This window comes from Rattus norvegicus, chromosome 7, assembly GCF_036323735.1.
Source record: "Rattus norvegicus strain BN/NHsdMcwi chromosome 7, GRCr8, whole genome shotgun sequence".
NCBI classification, from domain to species: Eukaryota; Metazoa; Chordata; class Mammalia; order Rodentia; family Muridae; genus Rattus; species Rattus norvegicus.
In genome coordinates this window covers 53,698,698-53,713,128 of record NC_086025.1, presented here as the reverse complement: position 1 = coordinate 53,713,128, position 14,431 = coordinate 53,698,698, and the positions used below count along the sequence as shown (strand labels likewise).

At 41.9% G+C, this 14,431-nt stretch overlaps 1 protein-coding gene across 3 annotated transcripts in view; it reads right to left on the bottom strand.

Annotated features, from left to right (window-relative positions):
* The window catches only part of Ptprr (protein tyrosine phosphatase, receptor type, R), a 267,022-nt gene that overhangs the window by 102,504 nt on the left and 150,087 nt on the right, over positions 1–14,431 (bottom strand). For all 3 annotated transcript variants that reach the window (XM_063264355.1, NM_053594.2, NM_001113390.1), the window contains 3 exons: positions 12,315–12,428; positions 10,461–10,616; positions 3,247–3,357 (listed from right to left, as the gene is read on the bottom strand). In XM_063264355.1, the coding sequence (XP_063120425.1) occupies positions 3,247–3,357; positions 10,461–10,616; positions 12,315–12,428 (381 nt within the window). The remainder of the gene's footprint in view (positions 1–3,246; positions 3,358–10,460; positions 10,617–12,314; positions 12,429–14,431) is intronic.

Here is a 14,431-nt window from a genome sequence, read left to right as displayed (position 1 = left end):
CTCTTTGCTCCTTTTTAAGTGACCCCTTCACAGTAAAATTTAAGGTAGTGTTTGAAATCAATTAACCTATTTCTGTCATTTACTCATAATAATCACTTGCACACAATTCAAGCACTCTTGTTTCCATCTTTATTCCCCACCCCTTAGCACATTTCTTCCCTAGAGAGGGAATGCTGTGGCTTAGTAAGCAATCCACATGATATAGGGGGCATTTAGTATTGTCCCTTCATCTGGTCATCACAATCCTATGAATCCTGTTCCTTGTATGTCACACAGCACTCTGTCTTCTATGCCTACTCATCTCTACTTCTCTCCCATTCCAGTTCACCATCATCATCCTTGTCATGAGGACCCTGACAGGGGCTACTTGTCCTCATGCTTCCCACTCCCTTCTAACCCAACCACATGCTTAATCAGACACTGACCTTCTAAACACACTCCCATAATCGCACGGACACTGTTTCCATTTCCCCCTTGAACCTTCTTCGCCCCAACACCATTCTACTACTGTCCTCTGTCTGACATGCACATCCCGTGTGTGTTTGTGTCTAGCAAATGCCTTACTGTTCTTATCAGTCACTTCTATGCTATCATCTTTGTGATCCTTATTACAATTTCATACTAACAAAAGTATGATATGACTGTTTATGTTTATGGAAAAACTGTGCAGAAAGTACGGAGTTCGTGTCTATATCTGTCTCATAAATATCTTGCTTTAGTAAGGTACATTTGTAATAAAGGCAGAAGTATTGATGTTATTGACTCTGACAGTGTAGATGAGATCACCGTTAGTGATGAACATTTTACACACTTGATGAGATCATAATGCTATGCAGTCATCAGAATGCAGAAGACGCTCATTGTCCTGAAATCTATATTCTCCACACAATAACCTTCTGTCCATGACTTGACAGCCCTGGATCTTTCCAACATCCTTATATGTTTCTCAGGATGTCATATAGATGAGCTCATACAGTATGCTCACTGTTCGATATTTAAAACATGTTAATCTTTGTCTATATTTTTCTTTATCATTAAAGCCCCTGAGAAAAGGGACTTTATGTGCCTTGTCCTCTCCTTTCCCACACTGGATCCTCTGTAATGAATATGTTGCCTGTGAATGTGTTGCTTGAACGAGTGAATGAGTCCACAACAGACCTGAGAGAGCCATCTGTACTTTGGAAGCATTCCTTTCTTGATTTGTTCTAGTAACTTTGGAATAGACTTACTCAGGCTTGTGACGTGTACATTGATGTTTCCCTAATGTTAGAAGAGGAGTTGGCTTTGGTGCCAAGAGTTTGAGTGTGTGACCACTATAGGTCCTTTAGTCTGAGACCAGTGCACGGCTGTACTCAATCTGTGGGATCTTTGGACATTATATTTCAGTTACAAATCACCGAGTCGTAGATGTATCTTACCTGTCAATAGCAAACCCCATTCTTTTTCTGTCCCCTAGTACCCCAAGCCTGCCTACGAACTGGCTTCTCACCCTTTTCTTTCATTCCTGCCTTTGACTTCTGAATCTTACTCATTAACCATGCAAACAATCTGTTTTTTTTTTATCACTTCCTGTTCTTTTTTTCTTTACTGTTCTGTAATTCCTCTTTTTCTCCTTGTAGTGACGGGGATTGAACATGGGAACTGACAAGCTCTTAGCAAGTGTTCTGTTGGGCTGCACTCTCAGCTCTTTCAATTCCTTTAATCCATGTAACAGAATAAATCCTAATTAGGACTAAAGACAGAAAACAGAGCTTGAGATTCTCCTATGCTGAAGAAAAGAAAGATCATACATCTTAAAGTGCAGTTAACCAGGAGAAGGAACTACACCCTTTAAAAAAGTAGTCAGAGGGGGTTGGGGATTTAGCTCAGTGGTAGAGCGCTTGCCTAGGAAGCGCAAGGCCCTGGGTTCGGTCCCCAGCCCCGGAAAAAAAAAAAAAAGAACAAAAAAAAAAGTAGTCAGAGGTCTCCTCTACAGTTCCCATAAACTTTTCAGTCTTTTTCATTAAAATTTTCTTTAATATCCACCACTTAAGATATAAAAAGCTCTTTTAAACTTAGTTCTTAAATTACAGCCTTGATTATTGGGTCACAGTTTTTAGAAGTTCAGTTTCTGATCCAAAGGAGATACCTTTGAATCCATTATGAGGGGAACTATAGGATGCCTTGCTGTTTCTTATATCTTGAGATCTCGGAAATGTGACTGTTTTCACTCCATTTGTGACCTTATTTGTGTCCCCCAAGTTCAGATCATTGGAGCCTCTCTGACCTCCTAGACCTAGTCTCAGTCTTTGTGGCACTGTTTCCAGGAGGAAAAACACACACGTAAACAACGCAGAAAGCATTTGGCACAAAACGCACAAGACAGAATCATTGGTATTATGTCTTTTGGGGGACACTTGTAAAACAAAACAGGAAGCATTTCTTAAAATATGCAAAGTAAAAAGAACACAATACACAGGAAAAGATATTAAACCCATTTGTAATATCCAAACTACACCACAGACTTATTTTTTAAAAAATTAAAATAATAAAACCCTCATTCTACTTGAAAGTTAACTATTAACTTGTTCCATACAAAGCCCAATTTAATGGGTTGGGCTTATTTTGGATTCTACTTTTTAGAATCAGAGCTCTGCTTTGTTGGTTACATGTCACAACCTGCAGAACAATTGCAGCATTTGCTTTTATTCTTATATATTATTCATTCGACTGGAAATGAGGTAGCGGTGAATGGCTGTAATCACTTCCTTTAATGCCTGATATTTCTTAGAATACCTTTAAGGCTGTTTAAAATAAGGAAGTAAACCATTCCTTTGGGAGAAAGCTTGCCTCCAAGACATACTTCTTAAAAAAAAAATGTTTTTTCCCTGTGTCCCATAAAGATGACATAAGAGAAGAAATAAAGTCAGCCCCAAAGTGCGCGCTTGAGACTTCAGTGACATTAAGGGTTACAGTGACCTCGGTAAATCACTTTCTAAATCTTCACACGGGTTGGTCGAGATCCTAAACCCTCCAGGCGCATCTGCAGCCTCACTGTGCTGCGCAGCTTCTACACTTCCGCACCTCCACACACACATCATTTAGCAATCAATCGTCTGCTGCCACAAAAAACGCTCCCAGCCTAACACGATTAGAGCCTGGCTTCTGCTCCGTAGTCTTTTCAACCTTCAGTCAAGTGGCAAAATACCTAACATTGCTAAGCAGTGGGCTCCACAAAGGAAAAGATACACAAAGAAGCAAACTTACCATCAAACAGGTTACTATAATGATAAAGATGCTGAGGAAGATGACGACGGCGTAAAAGCCTTCTTTGCTCCAGATCTTGTCCGCTTCATGCTGCCCTTGTAAAACATTTTTCTTTCAAAAGCAAAACAGAAAGCCCGCTGTTAAAGGAGAGCTGGAGGAGACTGGAGCTCTTATCAGACTGTCAACATAGTTTTTCTAGCTTGATTCCACTCGATGTAGTAAAACACACCTCCACCCCGCGCTGCCACAGCTGCTTCCCTAACTGCTTAGGCTCTGATGGACAGCTATCCTCCACGGCAGGAGATCCTGTGAGGGAGGGGGTGGGCATGTGGGACAGGCTCCTGGGTTCCTGCCTTCCTCCACGTCCTGCACAGTCTCTCCTCAAAACTACCTGGTTCACAGGTGAGGGAGCACTGTGCTTTTCTGTGCTGAGGGACTGTTTCCAAAGCTCTCTGTACTCCGAGTCCCCTCCCACGTCCACACTGCCTCGCAGCTCTCTGCTCCTTACTTTTTGAACAGAAGCAAAACAGGTGCGACTGAAAAGCTCATGATGCTTTAATAAACAAGCCTCGAGGCTGGGACCACTCCTGTTCAGTTTTCTTCTTCCTGTTATCAGACCATTTTTCCTCCCTAAATGGAACTTCCTTTGTCAAAACCCAACGCGGCGTCCCACGTGGAAATTGCCAGGATATTATATTTTATTTGAAGTGACAGGAACACCCACAGGGTCAGAATTATTTAGTAATAAATGGTAAAAACTAAGTAGGATTGTTTTCATTTTTACTGCTTTTGCTCTTTGCTTTGGGAGTGGAGCTAGATAAGACGTATAACTAAGATGTGACTGTTTCTTGGTTCATTGTTACTCGTCCTTCAGAACAGAACAGGATGCCTGCTTCGGAACTTTATTATTTTCTGTAGCCCAGGCTGGCCTGGAACTCAAGGTAATTGATTCTCTTGCCTCAGCCTCTTAGGTGCTGGGATCAGAGGCCTGGGCCACGATGCCTAGATATGGGAATGTTTTATAAGTTGATGCTATTTTAGGTTTATAGGTAAAGAAATGTCAACTTGAAAAAAAACTCGGTGGTATCTGAGTAGGAAAAACAAAGTTTGTGTCAAGCGAATTGTTTCCCTCACTCATAAGGCAACTTTATAATATTTAGGGATGCGTCTATCCTTGATGATTAATCAGTCCCAAAGCCTCAATTTAAACCTATATTCTAGGTGCATACATTTTGAGACCATTTCTAGTTGTTTCTAAGATTAAAAATTGTACCTAGAATATTCAAATTAGATAAAAATATTAACCTTGAAAATTATTTTGTGGAAATCTTAATCTCTCCAATCGGAGGTGAGTAAGGAAGCCTGGAGTTCGATTATGATGATACAAATCACTTGGGGGACAGATTTGTGTGCTGCTGCCTTTTGCCTTTTCTAGACAGACACATAGACACAGGAAATAATTTTTATGTATACTTTGAGCAATAGAGAATCTGTTAGTACTCAACTGGCTAATAAGAGTATAAGAGTACTTAATAAGAGTACTTTCTCAGTTCAGTGGTTTGCTGCTGGCATTCGCCTATGTATTTGCTGTATTCTGGCTGTGTCTCTCAGGAGAGATCTACATCCGTTTCCTGTCGGCCTGCACTTCTTTGCTTCATCCATCTTGTCTAATTGAGTGGCTGTATATGTATGGGCCACATGTGGGGCAGGCTCTGAATGGGTGTTCCTTCTGCCTCTGTTCTAAACTTTGCCTCCCTATTCCCTCCCAAGGGTATTCTTGTTCCCCTTTTAAAGAAGGAGTGAAGCATTCGCATTTTGGTCCAACCAACCAGAGCTTCCAGGGACTAAGCCACTACCCAAAGACTATACATGGACTGACCCTGGACTCTGACCTCATAGGTAGCAGTGAATAGCCTAGTAAGATCACCAGTGAAAGGGGAAGCCCTTGGTCCTGCCAGACTGAACCCCCAGTGAACGTGATTGTTGGGGGGGGAGGGTGATAATGGGGGGAGGATGGGGAGGGGAACACCCATAGAGAAGGGGAGGGGGAGGGGTTAGGGGGATGTTGGCCCGGAAACTGGGAAGGGGAATAACAATCGAAATGTAAATAAGAAATACTCAAGTTAATAAAGATGGGAAAAGAAAAGTACTTTACTGGAGATACTAGGTTCCTATAACAATTTTTTTCACCTCTTTGCAAACAGCTAGGCCAATTCTTTTTTATTTTTTTGCTCCAGTTTCTCTGTAAACACAGCTAGAAGCTAATAGAAAAGAAGACTATTGTAGGAACCGAGAATGGAATTGAAGGTTTTTTTTTTTCCAGGCAAGCAAATGGCTTTGCTATAAAAGCAAAACTAGTTAAGCCTTCATGCAGGCAAGCACGCATTTGTCAAGTTTAAGTACAGGGATCTGAGCTTAAACTCATGTAAAATTTAAAGAAGGGGTGGCTAAGAGGGTGGAAAGAGATGTTGTGGCCGGATCCATTTTCCTCCTATAGTTCTATGGTTCTCAAGAGCACAAACACGATGCCTCCTGTGGAAGGCAGACCCTGTTTTGATTTTTCTTCTTAAGTGAAGCAATGATGTCAGCAGAATCGGGCCGCACCCTCCCGTAGCGCCCCCCCCCCCCCAGCTGAGAAAGCTCTTGTTTTGAACTAGAACTTAGTCACTGCACGTTCCTGGTAAATAGATTTGCTTCTGAGTCACGCTGCTCCCACTGAGCGCTGCTATATCGGTTCAGAGATCTAAACAGTGCGATAAGAGCAGGGTAATAAAGGAAAAGTTTGCAGTCTTCAAGGGCCCACACATCAAAAGATCGCAATACACAGTAATGGCCAAGCTAACCTTTGCATAGGGTTAACCCAGTGGCTTTTAGATTTTGTCAGGGGCTGTGGGTTTAATAAGTCCCAGACTCCCAGGCCAGGTCAAGTTAATGCCACTATACCATCTTTATGACTTATTTCATAGCTGTGCTGTTCTGTCCTGTTGTGTGAGTGGAGTGAAAGCAGCTGGTGTGTTTTAGTATTTATAAGTCGAGATGTTTCCTTTCAGAATGACGATGGTCTCTCCAGCTGTTTTCTAGCTCAATGCCATGATGTTGGTTCTGCTCTTCCCTCTATCATTTCTCCCAGCCCCCATTCACTCTGTCATTCTTTTTATTCCCTTTTCTTTCCAGCTCCTTATATTAGGGAAGATGAGGCTGATAGGGGAGCTTGGGAAGCATAACTCATAGGGAGAGATGAAGCATGGGAAATGACACAGAAATGTTATAAAAGGTCCGTTCATTTGATGGCTGCAAATTAACGCGATTCATCTCACGACAGGATGGCTTCGCCAGGTGAGTGCTGCTTTCTACCACAGTAGGCACAGTGCAAATACTTGATCTGCATTAAGGTAGGTTAACACTAAGGGTAGATGCCCTCAGCAATGCAGGCTTGGTCCAGAACTCTTCACACTGGCTGGTTAATGTTGCAAGTTTTGAAGGAATAATCACCCAAGTCAGAAATCATGGGTCATAATTTACATTGTATGATTTTTTTCTCTTTGTATCAATTTTTCCATCAGGAATCAATCAGTTCGGCGTGTCTGCTCTTTAAAGAAGGTAACTTCTTCCTTTGAAATGTAGTAGTTATGAAATGAGTAATTTGTGTACGAACAACAATAAAACCCTAAATAATGTGTTCTGTGTTAATGGGAACTTAAAGTTTCAGTTTCATAAATCTTAGCATGTTGGTTCCAGAGTAAGATCCCGTCTTCACTGCAGAAAAGAAACAAAGGATCTCTTTCCCTCGAGAAACTTGGATTGGAAACAGGTGTTGAACAAAGGTCACTCTCTATTTGGTATTTTTCTTTGTTTTCTGAGTCATTTTTCAATTAAAAAAAACTAATCAGGAACATAAAGAGTAGCAAAATTACATTACTGTATGAAAATAATGAACACAAATTAAGGAATAGATGCTTTGAAACATCATGAGACCCAACACTGGATGTAAACAATGGACCAGAGCCTGTTGTGTCCCCACACACCCCTAATGGCTACCCTGCCACATTAAGATGTACTTTGAGGATGACAAGGTGAGGCAGGGTTAAGGCATAAGCTGTTATAGAAACCTTAACCACGGGAGAAGGATGAAGATGTAGGAAAACTTACAGAAGAGCCCTAGTAGCTTTACACAGCTGTCCCTCACTCTTTCTACAGTACCCTGTAGGTTGAATGCAAAGCGAGCCCAGGGTCCCACACTGCGGGCACTTTCTGCCTTGGCTTTCCCCTCGTTACATTCAGAGTTCCAGGACAGGGCCTTCTAGAGCCACTGAAGCCAAAGGTTCAGCTCGTCTCGCCTTGATGAAAGGCTCCTTACAGCTAACTCACTCGCTCAATGAGCTCTACCACTGTATTGTGCAGATTAGACAGTTCCTAGATTTTATATCCCAACAAATTTATGGACAAACATCCTATTTTGCTCATTAAATATACCTGTTACTTAAGTTTAGGGCAGGCTTTGTCATCTACTGTGGACCAATGGCGTTTTTTTGGGTGGCCCATATAGGCTACTCCGTCACTACAGTTATGTGTTGGGAGACGCCCTAGGCACTTGATCTGTTAAAACATATTCCTTTTGTAGCCCTGACTGCCCTGGAACTGGGATTAAAAGTGTGCACCACCACTGCTTGTCGATTTCTATATTTTAATTAAAATATGCATTTTAATGAATTCTGTTTGGATAGTGGCCATAACATTCTTGCTGAGGTCCTCACATCGGCTTGGACCCATTTGCTGTCTCTGAATATACTTCCACTAACGTAGGACTCAGCATAGAGTTTCACTACTTGTTGACTCAGCTTTCCACACTGTGCCTATTGGACTGCTGAATAACGAAACAAAGAGAAAAGGATGTGGCATGTGCCATCAGGGACCTACAGTGCAGGGGACAGCCTCGAAGACAGCACAGCACAAGGGAATTTTGCTCGAAGCTCAATGAGGACATGATGCCTGGAGCTCCCTAGTTCTTGAAGGAACAGTGGAGGGCTTTGCCATCGAACAGGCTAATGGAAGCCGGAAGGAGTGTAGGTAGACCAGATGGCAAGCATGGGGTGGGGTGTGCAATTAGGGATCGTGACAACTAACACATTTAGAATAGCTCTAACATAAACTGGGAAGCAGCCACTCAGCGGTTACAAAGCCCAGTGCCCGGAGGACCACGCACCATATTAAGAAATCTGGACTGCATGCTATTGTATGTTGAAGCCAAAGAATTGTAAGATTAGGCTAACATTGAAGAACGTTACTGTGATGGCAAAAGAAAGAAACAAGTTTTGTGCAGGAAGGAGAAGGGCAGGGCAGGGAGGAAAACCCAAAGCTGTGAGTAGAAGGGCGACTCTCTTGTTTCAGGAGTGACAGATAAGTTTGCCCTTCTAGCTATGGCTTCTGCACCTGGGAATTCAGCCAACCGTGGATAGAAAATATTCGTGGAGAAAATTCATCCTCGATTCACCTGTACACTTTCTGAACAATATTTTTAGCAACTCTTCACATTTTAATTACATTAATGTCATGCGTTATAAGTAACAAACTTATGGGAGTGTGTTCCTAGAGTATATGCAGATATAGCTTTATATAGGAAATTTGAGCATCTGACAATTTTGGTGTGTGTTGGTGTCCTAGATCCAATCTTCTGGGGACATCAAAGAGCTGCATATTCTCAATTCATCTGGGTTGAAATCACATTTGTTTGGTACAAAAAAAATCTGTTGAATTTCACATACATTTAAAAAAAATTAATCGATATGTCAAGTCACTTAGAGAAGGGCTAGATCCGTTTCAAATATGAAGGAACTAAGGTTCAGGGTGGTTAATACTATGGAAAGAGAAAAACCCTCACAGAGCAAAATGGTCTGAACAAGATTCAAATGGTTGAGCTCTAAAGTTTTTATTATAAGACCTATGGATTTGCTGAAATGAAGGGCAAAGTAATTTACAGGAAAGAGGAATAAAACAGGCACTGAATAAGGGTTTGTTTTGTTTTGTTTTGTTTGGAAGTTGTAGCCCAAGCTTGCCTGGACCTCCCTATGTAGGTCAGTCAGTCTTTGAAATCATGATTCTCCAGCACCTGCCTCCTGAGTGCTAGTGTCTGATATTCCAGGGGTGTGGCACTATGCCCCATCCACACAGTTCTACTCTCTCTGTCTCTGTCTCTGTCTCTCTTTCTCTCTGTGTGTTTTTGTTTCTGTCTCTTTCCTTCCCCCTCTCTCCTTCCTTCCTTCCCTCTCTCCCTCCTTCTCCCTTCTTCCTTCCTTCCCTTTCCTTTCTTCTTCCTTCCCTCCCTCCATCCCTCCATCCCCCTGTTCCTCCGACCCTCCATCTCCCTCTCTTCCCTCCTTCCTCTTTTTTTTCTTTTTCTTCCTGTACTGGGGATTGAACACGGAGCCTAACATACACACACATGTGATTGTTCATGTATACTTCACCCTTGAGTCACTTTGCTTAATTTCTGTGTACCCTACTTTCTGTTTATACATGTTTTCCCTCAAAGCCAAACTCCATAAAATTGTGAACAGTGTGACCTCTATTTAGGACGATGGTGATTCTGATGGACTTGAGGGTGATAGGAGAGATAGGGAGGGTTATTCCCTGTGCAGCAATGGTGGAAAAGATAGTAGACACTCTTCTTAAGCATCAAATCTAGAAAGTACTGTGAAGAAAATACAAGGATTTGTTTTTATTTTGTTTGGAAGTAGTAGCCCAGGTTTGCCTGGAACTCTCTATGTAGGTCAGTCAGACTTCTTACACCTACGGAAAAACCTACTTCACAAAATTCCAAATCGTGGGAGAATGAGTATTTTGTGACTATTTTGACAATGAAGGTGATGTGGAAGACAAAAGCCAGAGTGGAGTTTTTGTTTTGTTGGCAATTCAGTTTCAAGTGACAGACCTATCTAACTGTTCGGTCTTGTAGATAGTTTACAGAAAAAAGAAAAATTACAAGGTCGAGCGGTTTCAAGAATCAAGTGTCAAGTGGTGGAACTTTGACATGAAAGTGAATTTTCTTCAGGAAAACACAAACCGAAGTGAACTGGATTCTGACCTTTAGGGAGATTGCGGTCTTAAAATCCACACACAACTAGGGTGTCTGTCTCAAAGCCTCACGGTTTGGATTAGCATACAGTGCTCACTGTGGGTTTTTTTTTTTTAATGAACTATTCCATGCAACGACATACCTCAGGGGAGACGTCTATAATTCCAAACTGTGGTAAACTCTGACGCAAAACATCCACATTAAGGGAACGCAGTACTTCCTCAGCCTGCAGGGCCTGCGGCTCTCCTGGTTTCCGGTTTCCGGGAGACACAAACAACTCAATCTGGCTCTTCTTTTCCTAGCGAGAACACACCATTTGGGTAAGACGGAGACAGCTTTAAAAATGCTGCGCGAAATTTTCATTTGTCCTTCACAAACATTAAGGTCAGGTTCTCAGAATCTTTGGAGTCATTTTAGGGAGTGGTGTGTATTGTTTTCTCCTACATATATATTGCTGTTGTTTAATTTCAGAGACGATATCCAGATGTAACACAGGCTGGCTGGGATCTCTGCATCCGCCTGCCTCGGCTTCCTCCTAAATGCTAGAATTACAGCTGTGTAGCAACCTAAAATGTATTTCTCAGATGCTTCCTGAATAATTATGCTTACAGACATATTTTAAAGTCAAGTGAGTTACTATTTAATACATATTAATTATTTAAGTATTTTATATGTTTGTATTTAAGTAGTTTATATATTAAATATATATGTGTGCATGTGTGTTCATATGCATGCATATGTGTGTGCTGTATATGCACTTATATGAACCGTGTGTGTGTTGGAGCCTGTGGAGGTCAGAAGGTGACACTGAATCCTCTAGAACTGGAGTTCCAAGCAGTTGGGACTATGATGTGGGTCCTGGGAGCCAAACGCAGCAATTAAACTGCGGAGCCATCTCTAGAGCTGCCCTTCAGTTTCTTCATGTGAGACTCAGACAAAAGTAGTTTAAAAATTTTTTTTTTTTAAAAATGGGCTGGAGAGATGGCTCAGTGGTTAAGAGCACTGACTGCTCTTCCTGAGGTGCTGAGTTCAATTCCCAGCAACCACATGGTGGCTCACAACCATCTGTAATGGGATCTGATGCCCTCTTCTGGTGTGTCTGAAGACAGCGACAGTGTACTCACATATATTAAATAAACAAGTAAATAAATGAGGTGGTCCATGCCTCAACCCTGCGTTTGAATTCGAGGCCACCATAGTCTACAGAGTGAGTTCTCAGGCTACCCAGAGAAACCCTGTCTTGACAGATCAAAAAGAAGAGTAATCTGATTTAAATTGCCTATTTTATCCATATGGGTTATAGCAATCTTCAGTGCAAACGGGAACATGCAGCTCATGACCTCCAGGTTCCCAGACACGGAGAAGGAATTCGGGTGAGTGGGTGATAGGTCAGGAGTCCCTACACAGCAGACCCCTCCGTCCCTGCCTCAGATACCAATAATAAGTTTTCTTTCTTGGCAATCCATGAGCTGCGTGGGTTAAGGACTAAATCTTTAACTCATATACAATCTTACTTTGTGCATTGAGCACCCATCCCATTGATCAATCAATAAGTTTAAGGGAACTTCAGTAAACAGTACCGAGAAACCTGAGAGAGAAGGTTCCACTGCCCTGGACAGTATTTTGGGAGTTGTGTCAGTATTTTGGGATCATGTGCTAGAGCAAATGATCTGGCTCTTTATTTATATTTATTGGGGGGAGCTAATATTAATTATGACAAGGTTAATAAAGTATTTTCTGTAAGGGGCCAGGCAGTAAATTTCTTAGGCTTTATGGGCCAATCCATTTGCTATAACAACTTAAGTTGTGCCACTGTAAGAATAAAAACAGCCACACACAAATGTGAGCGAGCGGATGTGGCTTGTTTCAATAAAACTTTATTTACAAAAATAGTTGCTATGGTAGAGTTGGATTATCAGCCATAGAGCCGTAGCATGGGGCCTTTGAGGACGGAAAGGCGGCTTTAATTCTGAGAATATGAAAGGTATAGTCTTACAATGAGGCGGTTGATGTGTACTTGCTGAGGTAAGAGTCCCAGGGCTGCAGCTACTCCTTGGCGGAAGATCCGAAGCAAGGTTATGTTCAGCTTGTCTATATCCATTTGCAGTGTCTGGAAAACAGGGACAGGAAATAAAAACCCCAAACCAAGTGAATACCAAGCTTTGGACAGCCAGTTCATCCTCACTAATAACTGGCCACCACAGTTTGTGGGGCTCTAAGTTCATAGCCCCGCACTAGTTTTGATATAAATAAACTTATAGATATTCTTTATGTGAAATTTCAAGTGGTATTAGTTAAAAGGTGGCAAATTATGTAATGAAGCAATTTGTCTAGTTACTTACAAAGTACAAGAAAATGATTATTTTTTTTTAAAAAGGAATTCCATTGCAATGTGGTTTAATCTATTTTACTCCCCTTTTGGTGTTCGTGGCCAAGCCCATTTCAGCTATGTAAGCTGCGGGGCATATTTAATTCATGTTCACACACAGCCATGGAGAAGGATGGTATATAAGTCTTATATGCTAGAAGTTTCTCTACACAGTGACTTGCTGCCAGTGCCGGGCAAATTAATGAGGCACAGTGTGTGTCTATGCTGGTAGCCAAGCCAGTGGTGCTAATGACTTGATCTAAGGTCAACAGCGCTCATTCTACGTTTAGGAAAGCATTCCTAACATGTCTAAGCAGGACAGTGTTCCAGAACTACACGTCCAATGGCAGTAACATAGCCTAAGGCAGTAGGGCAATTTCCTGTACGTAAACCAGGGAGTAGTTTACTGTGTTTTCAAAACTGGATCATGGGGTTAGACAGTTGACTCTGCAGCTAAAAACACTTCCTTCCCCCCCACCCCCCCAGAGGACCTGAGTTTAGTTCCCAGCACCTGATACAGCAGCTCACAACCACCTGTAACTCCAGCTTCAGAGGACTCCACACCCTTTCTGGCTTCACAGGCACATACATGAAAGCGGTGCACACACACACACACACACACACACACACACACACTCACATACACCACATACATACATACCACATACATACCACACACTCACACAGAGCACACACACACACAGAGACAGAGACAGAGACAGACAGGGAGAGACAGGGAGAAAGACACACACACACACACACACACAGAGAGAGAGAGAGAGAGAGAGAGAGAGAGAGAGAGAGAGAGAGAGAGAGAACATATGTCACTATTTCCCATGGTGGTTAAAGGTAGATACTTGTAAGAAAGGGAAACTGACTCATGAATTTTGCGTATTCTTGTATGGCTGAGTTCACTTCTTTGGCCAGAGTAGGCTGTGTCTAACTAGGTGGTTCTCATTGACTTGGTAAAGAGATTTCTTTGCATCTGTAATCTACGCTTACCCTGAAAGCTTACACTGAAAGGGTAATGGTAGAATGATATTGCTTTGAAAACATGTAGACCTGTTAGGAAAGATTACTTATATTCAAACTTTGTGGAAGATAAATGACCAGAAGTGACCAGTGTTCAAGGTGACAGGACCCAGGCATTAACAGTTTGGGAATATAAAACAGGTGGAGCAGTTTCCAATCAACATGGTAGGCTCACCTCCTTTTTTATTCCACATTTCTACTGAGGGTATTCTAATGCCTGCACAAGGTGGGGGCCCTCTATCTTGTTATGGAGGTGAGCTATGTGAGGTCCAAAGCAGGGTAGAAGCATCAAAAGATTCTGCCTGACACCCTGACAAAATGGAGAATTTCATCAGAAATGGGTTGAAAAGCTGTATCAACACCATCAACAATATTTTAAAAAATATTTGTTCATTATGTCTATCTATTATAAAATGATAGACATGCTGTCTTAGGGTTGTAGATATAAAAGTTTGAATTAAAGTGTCAGTAGAACCATGTTCCCTCATGTATCTCCAGGGGACAATATGTCCTTTGTCTTCTAGGTTCTTTTGTTTGGGGCACTTCTTGGTATTGCTTATCCAGCAGCTCTAGTCATTGCCTGTGGCTTCACAGGGCTGTCTTTTGTGTCTCCTCCCTCTATGAGTAGCTATGTCGCAAGTTCCTCTTGTTATAATGGCTGAGCATATTGACTCAGGAATTCTCCCTACTCTAGAGTGACTTTAATGAATTAT